A 16,939-nucleotide genomic window follows, 5' to 3' on the forward strand; every position below is an offset into this window, starting at 1 on the left:
TTGTTGGAATATTCCCAGCGGTCTTTTCAGAAGGTCCGCATGCTTTTCAGGTCTTTCATTTAGCTTATGTCCCTCATCTACCCTTTTTCATACTGAGTGGATGCCCCCGTGAATGCCCCCGTGATATGTTTCATTCTGTTATTTGCGGTGATGAGCAAATCGAGGGATGGGGCGTGCCGCATGCGCCTCCAGTGAATATCCATGGAGGTCAGAATAGCAAACTGGGTGATCGATACTTTACGTGATAGCAAGAAACAGAAGAATTATTAGGGCTATCGCTAAAACCCCCGAGAGAATGCCAATGATATTGTTAAAATACACTTCCTTTGTAAACACTAGACACAATACCTACGAAACAAAACCCTTGTTTCAGATCAATATGCCACTAGTTCGGTCATCTTTGGGCTATCTGTAAGAACTCGGAAACGTTAGCAATTCCGTCTCAACAACTTAATCAAAATCACACAATTTTCGTCTTGTTGGGTCTCCTCAGGTCTTTTCGACTATTTTGTTCATCATACCAGTCCCAACAATACCACCAAATGCAAACATACTCGCGGTGCTGGCCTCGGGATTCCAATATAGTGATCAACTTCTCCATGGTAGCACTTGACCGCGATCACAGCAAACGCAAAACAGAACCCTCATCTCCCACCCTGACCAACACATTAACACATCCATACAACACTCGCATGCTCTTGTATCTCCTTCAAGTCCCTTTGATCGCCCTACTCTCGCACGGCAGAATGTGGAAAGATGTCAGCCGCAGCCTTTGGCTCCATGTGTGTCCTCATAGAGCAAAGCGGACACAGGAGCTCCATTTCACGGCAGCATATTGAGTACCAGAGGTATCAAATATGTTGATACACTCACATCCCACAAGATTGACAGATCCCGTAGGAAAGCCGTAAAGCTTTAGGCTTCAATCCAGATTTATCTTTGAAGGATATGTGCCTGCTTGATGCGAGTGTAGAGCAAGGGAATGCAGATGTGTTTTGGGCCGCTATGCTGAGCATAGCGGCCCAAAACGAACACGAGAGACGATAGTGTAGAATGGTGTGACAGAGCTCGTAGAGTGAGATCGAGAGATTGCTCTGCTCGACCTGGCGGTAGCCTGAGATGAAGATGTTCGAGGATTCATTTAACGTGAAATTCTCGGCTCGGATCGACTATGAAACGGTCAAGGCGTGGGAACAGAGAAGGTGGGACGCGTTAATGGCGAGGAAGCTCCATCGTGTCGATACATATGATGGGTTGTTGGGACACTCTGACCTTTTACCAGGTGTAACATCATGGGAGATGATGGGGTAAGTGATAGAGAAATGAGAAGTAATAGCATACCTGTTGTGTTAAGCTTTGAGTGGCAGTTGTGAGTTCTGAGAGGAAAACATGATGATGTATTGAGACGCTAAACCCAAAGCGGCAAAACTAACCAGATACAGTAATTCACAGGTCCGCCGTTTACACCCACAACTTCTACATTCAACTATCACAGGGGTTAATTTGTTTCTTGACGTTGCTAATACTCGCTTTATATCCTTCTATCTCCTAGTCGACTCCGTTTGCGACCTCTTTTTCCGCGGCCATTGGCCGCTCCCACCACGAAGAACCCTCAACACAACCCCTCGAAACCAAACAAGTGACCAGCGCAAAGGGTCCACGATGGATTTTTTAAAATCTGCTGTCGCCTCAGCGATCGCCAAGGGAAGCTCGCTCCCCTTTTCACTTGGCGATAGGGTAGACATCGGCGACTCGATGTGGACACTGCACAACGGTACGAAACGGGTATGGAAGCTCCTTTGTCCTGTTGCGACATGGCCGGTAGACTGACGGGTTAACGTTGTAACAGGAGGACAGCTCGGCATGCAGTGTCTTTACGTTTGATATTGTGGCGAACAGATCGCGGCTTCCAATAGCAAAGAATGCCGTTCGGAAGTCGAGGACTTTGCGCCATCCTGGTGTGCTGAAAGTTCTGGATACGATCGAGGTATACAGTTGCTCTGCTCCTAGATTTGGAATTTCACTGGAGCTAACAGACTGCTATAGACTGAATCCAACATCTACATTGTGACAGAACGCGTTGCTCCCCTCTCATGGCCGGTCAAACGGCGGAGTCTGAGTGAGGAGACGGCGAAATGGGGGCTGTGTACAGTTTCGGTGAGTATTTATTAGTCTGTCATTCATTTTTAGAAACCCTCTCTGACCTCAGGCCCAGTCTACTCTCAAGTTTATCAATAATGACGCCGCCTCTGTCCACGGCGCCGTACGTGCCTCGTCCGTTTATACAAGTGAGAGTGGTGAATGGAAACTGGGAGGATTTGATATCCTAAGCTCGATGAAAGAAGATGATGCTGTCATATATGTAAGCTTCAGGCTGTAACCGGCAGAAAACAACTACTAACTAGTATTCCCAGACATATGGAAGTCTAGTTCCCGACGCAGCTCGATACACACCTCCGGAAGTCGCCAAAGGTGGTTGGCAAAGCATCAAGTCATATCCTCTGACTGCCGTTGATTCGTACGGATTAGGAGCTCTCATTTTTGAAGTCTTCAATGGCAACTTTTCCGGTGGCGATCAAGTTGGCAAGACTACTAATATCCCTCCGAGCATGCAACAAAGTTACAAGCGACTGTGCACCGCAAACCCTAAGATGCGACTCAGTCCTGCGCACTTTGTTGAGCAAGGGAAAAAACAGGGTGGTTTTTTCCAAACCTCGTTGATTCGCTTAACGGAGGACATGGATAGTCTGGGTCTAAAGACCGATGCCGAACGTGAGGAATTTATCAAGTACGCCGCTCTGACCCTTGAAGCATAGTCTATGGCAATCTCTAATGTGCTACAGTGAACTTGATAACCTGTCCGAGGACTTTCCTGAAGATTTCTTCAAGATGAAGGTCCTTCCCGAATTGCTGAAATCTGTTGAATTTGGAGGTGGAGGCCCAAAAGTGCTCAGTGCCACATTGAAAATTGGCTCTAAGCTCTCTGCAGACGAGTTCAACGCTAAACTAACACCCGTCATTGTGCGTCTCTTTGGAAATCCTGATCGGGCGCTGCGTGTGTGCCTGTTAGATAACCTACCTTTGATGATTGAGAATCTTCCTCAGAAGATTGTCAATGACAAGATTTTCCCCCAGATGGTAAGTCTTTGCTTCATCTATACATTCCTTTTGAGATTTCTAACCTGGTTTCAGACTTCTGGTTTCACCGACGCTGCTCCTGCAGTTCGAGAACAGACGGTTAAGGCTGTTCTTCCAGTCGTTAATAAACTTAGTGACCGCGTCATCAATGGCGAACTTCTCAGGTTTCTAGCTCGTACTGCTAACGACGAGCAACCTGGTATCCGTACAAATACAACCATCTGTCTTGGCCGGATTGCCAAGAACCTGGGACAAAGTGTAAGTTCTTTCCAGGTAATCGTGTTTGCTGGAATGTGACAATAACACTCGTATAGTCTCGCTCCAAGGTACTCGTTGCCGCATTCTCAAGGGCCATCCGGGATCCATTTGTCCATGCTCGCAATGCAGGACTTCTTGCTCTCTCCGCCACGATCGATGTCTTTGACGAGGATGATTGCGCTTCCAAGATCCTTCCTGCTATTTGCCCAGCTCTTTTGGATAAAGAGAAGTGTGTATCACCTGTTTTCATTTGTGCACTTTTGTTTCTGTCGGCAGCTTCTGACATCTCTCCAGGCTCATCCGAGATCAAGCGAATAAAACCCTTGATCTATATCTCCAACGGATACGCAAATTTGGAAGCACAATGGCAGAGACAATAATTTTACCCGCCGCCCCCACAGAACCCAGCAAGCATGAGTCCGATGCTCGTATTGGCACTTCAACTGATAGCTCGTGGGCCGGGTGGGCTATTTCATCCTTCACCAACAAGATCGCAGCGGCGGATGGTGAGATCGAACCAAAAATATCCACCAAACCTGCCGAGGTAGATACCCGTTCCGCCTCAGTGCCTCGACCAGCCAAATCATCACCTTCCACCCAACTCGACCTTCCAAAGCAAGCGCTTCGCCCCGCTCAACCCCTAAACCGCTCTCACTCGGACCGCCCAGCCCCAATCGTCCAAGAGAAACTCCAAGAAGCAGAAGGAGACGATGGTTTCGACGCGTGGGGTGATATGGACGACGAAGAAAACGACGTAGACACATTTACCGCAGCTGTAGCATCGCCGGGCCCATCATCACCCAACCCGACTGCAAATGTAATCTCTGCTACGACATTTGACGATGGTGGTGAACCAGACTTTGCAGGTTGGTTGGCTGCGAAGAGTCAATCCAAGACAAAGAATGCCTTGCCGAAGGGTCTGGGCAAGACTGTGTCTAGTAGTAGCATGCCTACAAGATCCACGCCTAAACCCAGGGCCGTAGTGCCGATTAAAAAGATCGATATCAAACCTAAGGATGCTGATGAGGATGAAGGTTGGGGTGATGCTTGGGATTAGAATTTGCTTCTGCTTCGGTTTCCTGGTGGAATTCTAGATGGTTTCTGTATATAATGTCAAAATCTATGTATCTAAAAGGACCTAGGTATATGGAATTATCTATCCCATCATCATTGGTTTGCTGAGGAAATACTCAATGATTTTCTTCCTTGACATAGTTTTGGAGTGCATACTCATTCAAAGGTTCCTGCCAATTTTGAGGCTCTGCGGGTGGCTTATAGTAGGACCGGGAGGTGGGGCCTTAAGCGGCCGCTAGTTCTATTCGGGATTCAGTACTAGCTTCACTTTCTTTGAGACAGTCGCAAGTTGCTCGACGAGCTTGCTGCTTTGTGGGCGAAACTCGACACGAATCTCCAAAGTGATAGATACTGCGGATAATGTCAAAAGACTTACCCCCATCAACATCCCATTTTCACCCATCTCACCTATTTGTTAATTCCAACGCAGCTCAATCATACTAATTACTAAGTAGTATGGCCAATTCTGCCGGGCCCCAAGGCAGGCGGTCTAATGGACTTTGTATGAGGCTGCCCCATTCTATATCTCCAGTTAACTGTTCTCCAACACCCTTTCCTTATTCAGTTTCATATCCCACAAATCTTTCTTCAAAATGGATCGTCACTCCACTTCGATCACCACTCCAAATAGTGAGGCTAATCCGGAAACTCTAGATGCTATCGGTGTTTCTACTCGCCGTTCAACTCGTGTGATCCCCTCTACCACAAGCCAAGGGCCTCTTGAAACAATCATCAAGATACAGACTCCAGAATTTCAAGACAGAGCTGCTTTCTTCGAGTTTGTCCTCAGCACAATCACCCAAAACCAAGGAACCGAAGCAATTTTCTTCACAGGTGTCAAAACCGAATGGGGACCCGCTGCGTTCCATTTTCTCGAAAGCAAGAAGGATTTCCTTCATTTAAAGTAAATCAAAAGCCTCCCTTCACTATCATCTAGCCTGACTAACCTTTCAAAATAGGAAGACTTGGAACCCGAATGAACACATCCTGCAATTAAAAATGCCCACCGTGCCGCACAATTCTGCAGCCACTTGGTTCGAGGAAACCAAGCATGAATGGGTTTTAGATGGCCAGATGACCAGAGCAGAGGCAAAGGCACTAAAGAGCTGTTCTGGCGGTGATTGTATGCGTTTTACCTAATTAATCCAAGCTCTACTAATACACTATAGTGTTGGACTTCTCACAAGGACCGTATCGAACCGGGCAGAAGGGACCAGACTTCCTAATAATTCCAAAAAACAAAGATGGCCTTCTTCGAAACTATTATGGGCAAGCAATCTACATGCCGACTTTAGCAATGGAATCAGGCTGGTTGGAAGGCTACGAAGATCTATTGCGAGACATGAACATGTTGCTCGTTGGTGGAAATGAAGCGATGCGGGTTGTCTTCCTTGTGGTGTGGTCCCGTCAGGTCGAGGGCGTCTATTGTCGAGTGGAGAAGTGGACTATAGATCGCAATGGAATTCCTCGACAGGTACTACCATCGCAGGTAGTCTTTCCTCGGCCAGATCCTCCCACTGTAAAAACCTTCAGTGTCACATTTGATGATTTGTTTGGATGCAATCTCAGACCCCAATTCCCCAACAGAAACAAACGAGATACGTTGACATTTGATGTCAACGTATTCCGACGGGACTTCGCTGTGTCAGATCTTGAAATTACTGGTTACCAACCACTGTGATCCCACGAACTTTCCATCCTTTCTCTCGTTCCACAGCCACCCCTGATACTCACCTTTTATTCCAAGAGCAGCTTTCATTCCTGGTGAACCTGAGGAATACCAGTATCAACTCACAGACACGGTGGATCTTGTCTGGTCTCCTTCAATTTTTTTTAGTCTATCGTTACTCTGGCCACACTATGAAGCGCCTAGCTATTCAATGCAATTCAACTTCCATACCAACAACAGCATCTTGCCTTTCTTCAAATACGCTCTAGAAAGTTCTTTCTTTGAAATATCTAAAATTATAGCTTAGTACCGCTCATTCCCCCGAGGAGCCAGAGCTTTCAATGCTCGGAGCTGGATCTCCTGGAACCATACCTACGAACAATCCAGAAAACTCCAATCCCCCGTCGCTGGATAGAGCACACGGGCGTGGCGAGAGAGGAGAGAAATTTGTTATCCAGGGTAAGAATAAACCTCTGCATGTGTGGTTGATGCAAATTTGTAGGAGGTTGTAGAAGGGAGAGGGAAAGAGAGGCGGGAGAGTGTCATGTAAATATTGTGAAATGATAAAAGCGAAAGTAGCCCGGGGATTCGATCCCATTCGATTACCTCAAGGTAGTAGGTAATTAGAGGGAACCTTGAGCATCCAAGTTCAAATTATTGATTCTAGAGGTGTGCCTCGGGACAACTAGAGGCATTACTAACTAATGGTCCTTGAAAATATAAGAATTCGTGCAGTAATCATAAATTAGCTAACCTTACTATGTGGTTATGTGCAGATGATAAGGCAGGGTCCGCACGTTACAACTCAAGGTTGTATATTCCATATTTATTGGGACAAGTTTTACATTAATTAAGCAGCAACATAATAGTCATACACTACTCCAGAAGTACTCATAGTCGTAGGTCCTTCGGAATTCCCAAACTCCTTGGATATGCATAAAAAAGCCACCAACATAGATGGTGGCCTCCCATAGACCGTAGTAAATACAGTAGAAGAAAGATAGGAGAGCAAACATAAGGTTGATATGCCACAAGGAAGCACAATCAACTTTTTTGAAGCAAAGCCATGCCAAAGGACTGTCGGATATAGAAATCCAGCTCTGAAGGCAGGCTTTGGTTCAGAAAAAAAAATGCAGAATTTGGCAAAGATGAAATGAGATGATACGATACTTTTTCATTGTTGTCTGACCATTCGGGTTGTCTGGGTCGTTTGGGAAAAAGGAACTTCTCGAGGGGGAAAAAAATGGAAGATAATGATCTCTATGATCGGAACAAAGGTAGCTTTTTGGGCCCAGCACGGTGTTGCAGCAGGCGAAAGGCAAAGACGGAATGGAATGCCAGTAACTTCAAAGATGAACTCCGAACATTTTGAGAGAATTTGAGGGGAAAAAAACAATGGCGAACAAAATGAACCTCCGCGGCTCCAGGAAAAGCAAGCCGATATGCTGTCATTGCAAAATGACCTCGTCAACAGACGATGCATGCAATCATTCATCATGATTGCGGGCGCAAAAAAAAAAAAAAGAGTAAAAAATATGGGAAAGGGGGCAAGGGAATAGTCAATCATAATAGTTAACGGGAAAGGCGAAAATAAAGGGAGAAAGAACCAAAGAAGGACGAAACAAGGCGCAATCAAAACAAATTCTGATCGGTACGCTCATCCCGGGCCTGAACAATCTGCATGGAATATTCAAAACCAAAATAAAGCTCGGCTTTAAGCTTGTTCTTGTCAAAAATCCGTCCATGAGCAACAACATTCTGCATGACTGCACGAGCAGCAGAACAGTATTCAATGTTGAGGTCGGAATAGGCCAAGTGGGCCAGATCGCTAAATACTTGGATAGGGATATCCTGATCGGTTTCAAAAACACCTGCATAAAAGGACATAAGGATTTCGAAAGCATCAGGAACATGTCGGGTCAAGAGTTCGTCAAGGGCTGAACGGCGAAGATCATTGTAAAGGTGCATATCAAATTGAAAGGCTAGATCCTTTGCCAAAAGAACATAACGATGAGTGGAACCACCAATATTGTTCCAATGTGTCTCAGATGCAAAGTCTTCCGCTATTTTTTTGTTGGTTCGTTTGCGTTGATTGTAAAAATATTTTTCTCCAGTAGACTTCCGGTTACGATCCTCATTTCGGCGTGAAGATGACGTAGTGCTATGCTCATGGACCTTTTGCACGTTGATTTTACTATAAGAGAAAGAGCGAGAACTAAGTCAGTATATACCGAAACAAAAATGAGCTAGTGATCTACCGGTTAAATTGATGCTTGGCTGAGTCAGTCGAGGTGGTCCGGGCGGCGAAGGCTTGAGGGTTTTGGGAATTTAATCCACGCGCTGGATTTCTGTTAGACTTTGAACTGTTCTTTGTAGATAATTCATGACGGGAGATGGGGAGTGATCCGCGAGAATCAGAAGATTCCCAAGGATCGAAGGAGTGTTTCCGTACATCGACAATTTCGTTCTGTGCGTATGAAGGCAAGAACTCGGGAGCGGCCGTTGAAAGGTGGGCTCTTGGGTTGTGCGAAATTCCATTGGGAATAAACTGTTGCGATCCGGGGTGAAGAGAGCTGCCATTGGGAATGGCATTCTCGTCGTGAGATTGGGCAGGAGCCACGCCGCCATGTTTGGCAGCATCATCACGGAGTTCCAAAGCGAGAACCCATGTCTCCCACTTCTCTCGAGGGCGCAACCGCTCAATACCATCTTCACCGGTTTGGTACTCCGCGTTACGGAGATGACGGGTGACGTGACGAATGAGTTCAATGTCTTCAGTCAGTGACTTGACTCGTTTGAAGTTTGCGATAACAACCAATGGAACAAAGCCCTGGGAATCCATATGCTTGCGAAGGAACATGTCCTTGCACAAGTTGTCAACAGAGAAGTAGTAGTCCAGTTGCATGGATAGCATATTCATGAGCGAGTAGGGCTCAACGTATTGCTGGGGGTAGGTGACTGGGCCGGGGGTCACGGGCGAAACACCGTACATCAGATCATTGTTGTAACCATAATTGTTTTGGTAAATGTTTCCGGAAGCAGGCAATGAGGGGGATCTAATGGACATGCGGTTGCCTTGATGCGATCCGTTAGGGATACTTCCATGCGACCGCTGACGCTCGCTATAGTTGAACGACTTGGGAACATAGCCATTGGAAATTTGCTGCCCATTCTGGTGGAAGTTGTAAGAGCCTCCACGGCCACGGTTTCCGCCGCGGCCTCCACGTTCAGCACGGACGTCACCGCGCTCACGGCCGAAGTCCTGGAAGCCAGCCGATTCGCGGGTCGGGTCGGCAGACTTTGAGTTGGACTGAGTGCGAGCGTAGTTATTAGCGCGGGCTGGGTCAACAGCAACGTTGGGCTTCTGGTTGCGCGACTCGTTCTTGGAATATTGCTTGCCATCGCGCTGGGAATGAGCAACATTCTCTCCACCATTGGCTTGCTTTCCGTTGGTGGTGGTCTCATCAGTGCCACGAGGTCCACGACCAGCCTTGCGTCCCTCTGAGGCGTTTATGTCGGCGCTGGCGGAGCGTCCAGACTGGGCAGGGATTGAGGCGGCACGGTTGTTACCGGACTCGGTAGGGCCTCGATCTCCAGAAACGTGCTTAGCTCCAGCGGCGTGAGAAGCTTGGGCAGAAGCATTTTTCTCGGCGGTGGCGGCGTGGGATCCTCCACGTCCACCATCCCGTCCACCACGTCCACCCCGGCGAGCACCACGACCTCCAGAAGTAGGAAGGGGGGTGCTAAAAACAGCGTTGGGCACGTAGTTGACCGGCATCCACTTTTCTTTGCCGTGCGATCTGCTGGGGCTCTTATCGGTTGTCTCAGTCTTGAGAGGCTTCTCCTGCGCCTTTTTCTTTTCTTCGCCAGTGGCCACCTCTGGAGTAGGCCACAATGAAGCATCTTCGACAAGGGGGAGGGACTCGTCCCGTGCCTTAGCAGGCTCAGACTTCTTGCGATCCTTGGGGTTCTCGGAAGCACCATCGGTGGCGCTCTTTTTCTTTCCGCCCTTGTGAAGATCCTGCTGGACCTCCTCTGTGTTCTTTCCAGACACGCTCTTGGCGGTGACTGGGACAGTCTTGGACTTGGCGTCCTGGGCCTGTTGGCGCTGCTGCCAGATGTTCACTGATGGGAGAGGTGCAGCCTTCAGCTCCTTTGGTGGGGCAGTCTTTTCTTTCTCCGATTTTCCCTTTGAGCTCACAGAGCCATTCTCTGACTTGGTCTTGGCATCAGACTGAGACTTATCTGTCGAAGAGTCTTCCTTGCCATTGGGCGCATTGGAGGAATCACCCTCCTTAGATTGAGTCGCAGACGATCGAACACTTGAAGATGAAGCGCGGGGGTGAACAACTTTTGATCGAACGTGCTTGCTAGTAACAGTTGTAAATCCAGCTTCCTTCACATTTGATACATCCTTATTGGTCTGTTGTGTTTCGGCTTCGGGGGCAGCATGTGCCTTCTCGGTGGCCTGCTTGGGCAACTCTTCCGACTTGGAATCGGTCTTCTCAGGCTCTATGGGTGCTGTCTGGATGGTGGTGTGGGATCCAGAAACACCCTTCGCAGCTTGCGCATACGAGAATGAAGGCATTTCAGAGCTCATATTGGCTCGACCTCTGGTTGTGTCGAAGGAAGCGGTTTATGCGACCGGATCTGCTGCGGAGCAGTTAATTCACTAGGCCTGGAGTTCTCGTAAGATATCTCCGGCACCGGTATCGGTCAAAAGAGATGTTTCACTCTTTTCTTTGTAATTCCACCGGGTGGTAACTCGAGGTGAGCGCTGAGACAAGGCGTGTCAAAAAGTATGGATTGAAGTTGAAACTCTGTCGTGATAAAACGCTTTAGTCAAATCGCATGGGATGGAGTCTTGTGGGGAGCAAAGAGGAGATGATGGGATAGGTCACCGGACGCACAAGGATCGGGTGAGCGAATAAAAATTTTTCGAAAGTGAAAAATTCGAGTGACAAAGAGAAGGCACGGCCTAGTCAATGTTTAGATGAGGATTTTAAAAAAAATTCACGAGCTAGGCGTCGAGCAAGTGGAGTTGAAGGCTGCTCAATGCAACTATCTCAAAACCTGCAAAAATCCCAAGTTCGGATGTCACGGAAGATCTGAAAATTCGGGGTAATCCAGAAATCGTGTGGTTGTTGACCAGTAGCAAGGACACGCAAGAAAAACGCAAAAGGTGCGGATTCACGATGATCCCTTGCGGTGAATTTTGCGAGAAATGAAACCAAGCGCACGTCCGCAGGGGTTTTGAGGAAGGTAGAATCGGATAGGGAAGAATTAAAGTCGGGTCACTTGTAGGAAGGAAGACGCCGGACGATTCGGCGGAGAACGAAGAGCCTTGGACGCTAGTGGGAAATCAGTGCGAGAACACACAACACGCGATAACGTGGGTAGCTTTTGGAGTGCAAAGAAGATCAAACTGAGATCAAAAAAGAAGAAGGGAGGAATAAATGGAAAGTCCTAGAGACGAGAGAGAGAGAGAGAGAGAGAGAGAGAGAGGGGTGAAGGAGGGGAGAAGTGGTGAAGGGTAAGAGAAAGCAAGAACACAAAATTATCTTGGGCAATAAAGGGCCAGTGCTGGTAGCGGGGGTTTTTTACTTACAGTAATTCAGGAACTTCAATTACACAAAAAAAAAAAAAAAAAGACTTGAATGTAATTTCCAAAGTTCTTCTTCTGCTTTCTGTGTACCCCAAAACCTGGTGGAATTTTCTAAGAGAGAAAAAAATCTCATTTTAGTTTTATGGAAGGATGGAGCCAAAACGGATTAATCCCTCGGTGCCGGAAGCCCGTTTCGACTTATTGTTCCAAGGTTTGTAATCTATTTACTATACCTGGATATATATCACCCTTAAATGGCTTATAGCTTCAACATTCATTCCAATCCTGTTATTGATTTGATATCATTACCTAGATAAGTATTGTGGGAGGACTTGAAACTTCTCTTGTTTAGGACTAGTGGCCGAGTGAGGTTTATTCTTTGTTACGCCCGTTACCCTAATCTTACTCTTGACAGCCTCATATAAAAGAGTATATGAACATTGGATTTCTAAAGCTTGACCCTCCCAACCTTGGTTCTTATCAAGATAGAAGTTATTTTGATAGTCCCAAACTCGTATAAAAGCCACAACAGAGCCTCAGATGTATGTCGATCGATCATCTTTACATGCCCAAGTTTCATGCGCTATTTGACTAGTACTCATACCTGTGTGCTGGCTAGGCTACCTAGGTATTTGACTAATACCTAGCACCTGCAGGTCTACCTAAATTTGGAACTGGACCTCGGGAATACCTTTGTATTGTGCCTCACTGTCTACAAAGTACAAGGTTAGTATCTATACGTGGGAAACCTTGGAATTAATTACATCAATAAACATGCAAGGTAAATAGCTGAGCTACATACCTAGATAGTGCCTAGATAGATAACAACCACCTTGCAGCTCAACCTTGTAAGATAACCTCCAGCTTCAAACTTCAGCTCAATTAGCGATATCGCACAGTAGAAGTACGCAACAGCCAATTTTTAACATTAACTGCGGGGTCCACCGGAGCCCCTCCACTAAGCACTCTGATTGGCCCCAATAACGGTCTAATACAATTGTCTCGGTGCAACGGGAACTCAATTCAAGCTCATTCTCGCTTTGTATATTGGCTATTTTTTGATCTTCTATAGATCGAGGTTAATGTGATGTCATGGTTATATTCAAGGGGTCAATGATAGCTTCATTACTGGGTCATAAATGACAATAAAAATCGCCGTGCCCCGATCTTTATTATGTGGGGACTTTCTTGGTGCCGGATATACGAGCCAAAATCCTCGGGTACCTGACTTGGCGCGTATCGAACACAGTATCATTCACTATAGCATTCCCATTCAAGTTTTGGATATGTCCAGCATATCTAGGGTGAAAGTCACCTGGACATGACCTGAACATCATCTGGTTTCTAAATCCAATGGATCTATTGAGATGAACTGTGCTTCTGTGCGACTAATAATATGATAGTAACACGTGACTTGTTGAATAGCTCCACATGGGATTACTTAGTTTCGTACAAACTGAAGGATATACGGAAAATATGTACCAATTCAAGTAGCCAGTATCAAACAGCTTCTTATTCATTGGCCCCAGATGGAACTGATTTCGGCAGGCGATTAGGGCTGAGGGCAAGCGGAACCGGGTTCGGGTGGAGTATGTAATCATATTACCAAATGGGCTGTACTCCGTATCAGTAGTAAAATGAGAATCAAAAACAAGGTATCTCTGTATTATTATTTCATAAAACTCCTGTAGATCACGCCAGATCCATTTACCAATGTCGAACACTAACCAGCACCTGCTCTCGAGGGTCTGTCTCCACTGAGAGTGGCCCAGTAACGAGCCCTAAGCGCATGAGAATCTGCGCCACGAACTTTCGCTTCATGTTCTCTCGAACGGGTATCTTCTCAAGAGAGTCATGTCCATTGAAATATTTCAGGAATATAAGCCAGTAGGTCTTCAGCAAGATCTGGGGATCACTCGGTGCAATGTCCCGACTAACAACAAGTGCGTCGGACTCGGGTGTATTGGGAAATCGTGCTGCAATCTCATCGAGCCATCGAGATTCTAGAGCGGACGCCCGATGCGGTAATGATATAAGAGAAGAGAAACGGAGCACAGTAGACCGATCGAGGAGCTTGTGCGAGGTGCGAAGCTGAGCTTGAGCCCGAGGATCTGGTCGGCCAGGCATGGGCGTCTCGTCCCCGTCTCCGCCTCCGCCTCCGCTACCGTGACTGGCAAGAGATGATGAGGATGAAGAGCTGACATCATCATCGGATGATGATTCTACGTCTGGGGTGGAGCCGAAGTTGCCCTTCATAAGATATCGATCTACCTCTTCCTTTCGAATGGCTGTTTCTACCGCCAGCTTGATTTCAGGTGTCACTTTGATGCGAGCGAAGGTTCGCAGTTGCGTGACCCAGCCACCACGGAGTAGCCATGCCAGAATAGCGAAGTAAGCCTCCTTGTGATCTTTGCTTGGAATAAAGCTTGCATAAGGACGAGGCGTGCCACTGAGTGTAGAAAGCATTTTCGGTAAACTGGGAAGCGTTGGGAACGCCGCTTGATAGGCGACAGTAGCGATTTCCAGCTTGCTTAGGTCACAGTTGGGAGAGACAAAGTATGTGTCTCGCTGGTGGATAGGAGGTATGGCACGGGCACGGCGCCAGTAGACAAGGTGGCTAGCTAGCATCTGGATCGTGGAAAGTGGAATGCCCGAAGATACTGAAATTTGGGCAAATGACTTGGTAGGCTTCGAGCATCGAATGTAATGAGCAAGTGCCTGGGCAAGAGCTCCACCGGACGCCTCGATATCTTTGATGATAGACGCTTCGCTGTCTAGGAAAAGTAGTGCAAAGTTTTTAGCGAGGACCATGTGTGGCGCATTACCCCCATCGGGACCTGGCTCATCTACTGGAGTCGCACTGTCTGCCGTGGTCAACCAGAGACCTGGATATGCAGTATCTGCTGGGCCGGCAAGATATGGTGTGGACGTCAACGGAGGGATCTGCAGCGAGATTGAGACGTCGGGGCTGAGCGAGACAGATGCAATCTTGGATGCTGAGATACTTGTATAAACTGTGTATATTGCCCTGGCTAAGGAAGATTGATTGATCAAGTCAGAGTAGAGAGTGAGTGAGGAGGTTTCTGTGCTAGTCAGCTTTAAGTAGCCCAAGAAAAAAATATATATAAACCAGGTACCTACTTGCTTCACGCGCCTTTCTTCGCACTTGTAAAATATGCTGTGATTCTTTCCATACATAGTCAGTTCGAGCCTGCTCCCACTTGAGAGCCTTTGCAAACTTCTTGATAATATTCTCGTAGATTTCCTTGACGCGCAGGGAATACTCAAGCAAAGGAGGATCTACAACAAAGACAACATTGAACATAGTCATGTGGTCTTTATCATCTGAATCCTGAGACTCGTCTGGCAGTTTTCCAATCTTCACACTGGCTATCGACGCACGCTTAGAAGCGTTTGGCGAAATTACCGTCCGCGTCGAATCTGCAAAAGAAGCAATACTAGCCCCCAAGTCCTGGGGAGAAGACACTATATCTTCATTACCAGTGCCCTCACCATGCTCATTATGACCCAGCTCCCCGCCCTCCCAATCTGCACGAGGCTTCTTCTCCTTCTTGCGCCGCTGCTTGCGCCAAGTCCCATCCTCACGAATAAAGACTGGCCACCCGATCAGCGCGAGATCATTGATCCCCACTTCAAACCGACGTTTATTCCAAGACCGAGATGGACTAAGTAGTTTCTCCCATACACTCCCTGGTAAGCCCAGAAGTGACTCCCAAGGCGGGCGCGACGAACCACCTTCCTCGTCCTCAGCCTCCGAGTCAGCACCACCCCGTTTTCGAAGCGATGAAGCTCGGCCAGAACCCAGAGATCCAGGACGTTGTGGCTCCATGGCACTTCCAGGTGATGCGGAAACGAACAAATGATCGTCTAGACCGAAGTTACTCGGCCGTCGACCCATGGGGGTGCTTGCACCACCACCTGCATGGCTCTGGTTATCACCCTCCTCGTCTTCCGACGAAGATGATCCACTAGAAGAGCTTGAGCTCGAATCTGTATTTCTGCTTCTGCGGGAGCGCCGACCGCCCTTCGTCGTTGTCTTGATCCGGTTTTCGTTGAGTGGGTTCGGAGGCCAGTGGAAGACCAGACGGGGGCCTGTTCGTGAGCGGACAATGAGAATAATTGCTACCAGACATGGATCCGGAGGCCGGGCAATTGAAGACATTTAATGCCTGATACCCGAGGCCGAGAGTTGGAGTAGCTCAAGCATTGGATGTGCCCAATTACTTCCCCGCATAGGAAGCTGACCGCCTTGTCACCGAGGTGAAAATGTAATATTCTGCCGTTCAAAAAGAATCAACTTTGATAGGTGCCTTAATTGTAAAATTCCTGCATTTTGTATAAGTAGAATCAAATTAAACTATACAGTGACACAGTCATTATTTTGAGATGATTCAATTGTGCTGGGAGGATCATGAATTATAATACAATGTGCATGTACAATGCCCCTCATTTAACTTCGATGGCATGATGGGCTTCCGCCAACAAGCCGGTTTCTTCAATATCGTACAAGTCACGCCAAGATGTTGGCATGCAATCTGAGCTTAAGATTTCTTCTCTGTACCTGATGTTGCTGTATCTGCACCTAATGTTTTGGATTGTTGTTGGCTGTCCTTGAATACAAGACCAAGGTTCTCGAAATTGTCTGGGGCCATAAGGTTTCTGTAGATAGAAGGCACGCCGTTTAGTATGTATCCTTCTAGAGATCTGTCTTTGAACAAATGCCTTCGCTTCCGAGATTGAAAGTTCGGGTAGGGATTCACGTACTTGTCCATCCTGCAAGCCAAATAATCTTTAGCTAATCTGCGGCAGGCCTCGTCGTTGGTGCCCCGATTATACTTGATACATTTCAAGTAGCCAGAGATGACGTGTTTGCACTCTCCTAATACCGCATCAAATTGTAAGTTCACCTGCTCACTTTGGGGCAACATGCGCCGAAAGAATGGTTTGGCGACGGAGCTGCTTACCTTCATGATCGAGAGGGAAGCTACCACGCTCAGGTCTGATAAAAGGGTCGCAATTGTCAGTAAGGATTCTCCGATAGCATAAATCCATTAGGGTCTATATAGCCATGGAGATCTTCATGCAAAAATGCCCGGGCTTAATTCCGACTAGGGACTCACGGTGTAGGCTTGTAGTTGACTGCTCCGCCACCGGGGGCTCCAAAACTCATCGTG

General features: G+C 47.3%; 6 protein-coding genes across 6 annotated transcripts; 3 read left to right on the forward strand and 3 right to left on the reverse strand.

The window, feature by feature from the left end:
- Nucleotides 1–599: 599 nt before the first annotated feature.
- Nucleotides 600–839, forward strand: N7495_005578 (uncharacterized protein; the record flags this gene model as incomplete). The annotated part of the gene is made up of 1 exon (XM_057208229.1): nt 600–839. One exon carries the CDS (start codon nt 600–602, stop codon nt 837–839), a length of 240 nt encoding a protein of 79 aa, XP_057062003.1.
- A 453-nt stretch (nt 840–1,292) lies between these two features.
- Nucleotides 1,293–4,453, forward strand: N7495_005579 (COPI-interacting protein CEX1; the record flags this gene model as incomplete). The annotated part of the gene is made up of 10 exons (XM_057208230.1): nt 1,293–1,307; nt 1,453–1,785; nt 1,850–1,987; nt 2,047–2,157; nt 2,216–2,362; nt 2,415–2,788; nt 2,844–3,138; nt 3,193–3,396; nt 3,453–3,625; nt 3,691–4,453. 10 exons carry the CDS (start codon nt 1,293–1,295, stop codon nt 4,451–4,453), a joined length of 2,553 nt encoding a protein of 850 aa, XP_057062004.1.
- Nucleotides 4,454–5,063: 610 nt separating this feature from the next.
- Nucleotides 5,064–6,151, forward strand: N7495_005580 (uncharacterized protein; the record flags this gene model as incomplete). The annotated part of the gene is made up of 3 exons (XM_057208231.1): nt 5,064–5,374; nt 5,430–5,593; nt 5,640–6,151. The coding sequence occupies 3 exons, from the start codon at nt 5,064–5,066 to the stop codon at nt 6,149–6,151; spliced, it is 987 nt and encodes a 328-aa protein (XP_057062005.1).
- Nucleotides 6,152–7,771: 1,620 nt separating this feature from the next.
- Nucleotides 7,772–10,739, reverse strand: N7495_005581 (La domain family; the record flags this gene model as incomplete). Its single annotated transcript, XM_057208232.1, has 2 exons — nt 7,772–8,333; nt 8,398–10,739. The coding sequence occupies 2 exons, from the start codon at nt 10,737–10,739 to the stop codon at nt 7,772–7,774; spliced, it is 2,904 nt and encodes a 967-aa protein (XP_057062006.1).
- A 2,712-nt stretch (nt 10,740–13,451) lies between these two features.
- Nucleotides 13,452–15,927, reverse strand: N7495_005582 (nitrogen permease regulator 3 family protein; the record flags this gene model as incomplete). The annotated part of the gene is made up of 2 exons (XM_057208233.1): nt 13,452–14,827; nt 14,886–15,927. 2 exons carry the CDS (start codon nt 15,925–15,927, stop codon nt 13,452–13,454), a joined length of 2,418 nt encoding a protein of 805 aa, XP_057062007.1.
- A 379-nt stretch (nt 15,928–16,306) lies between these two features.
- On the reverse strand, nt 16,307–16,735 carry N7495_005583 (coiled-coil-helix-coiled-coil-helix domain-containing protein; the record flags this gene model as incomplete). Its single annotated transcript, XM_057208234.1, has 1 exon — nt 16,307–16,735. The coding sequence occupies one exon, from the start codon at nt 16,733–16,735 to the stop codon at nt 16,307–16,309; it is 429 nt and encodes a 142-aa protein (XP_057062008.1).
- Nucleotides 16,736–16,939: the final 204 nt, after the last annotated feature.

Source organism: Penicillium taxi (assembly GCF_028828555.1).
Source record: "Penicillium taxi strain IBT 34144 chromosome Unknown utg000004l_segment0_segment0, whole genome shotgun sequence".
Lineage (NCBI taxonomy): Eukaryota > Fungi > Ascomycota > Eurotiomycetes > Eurotiales > Aspergillaceae > Penicillium > Penicillium taxi.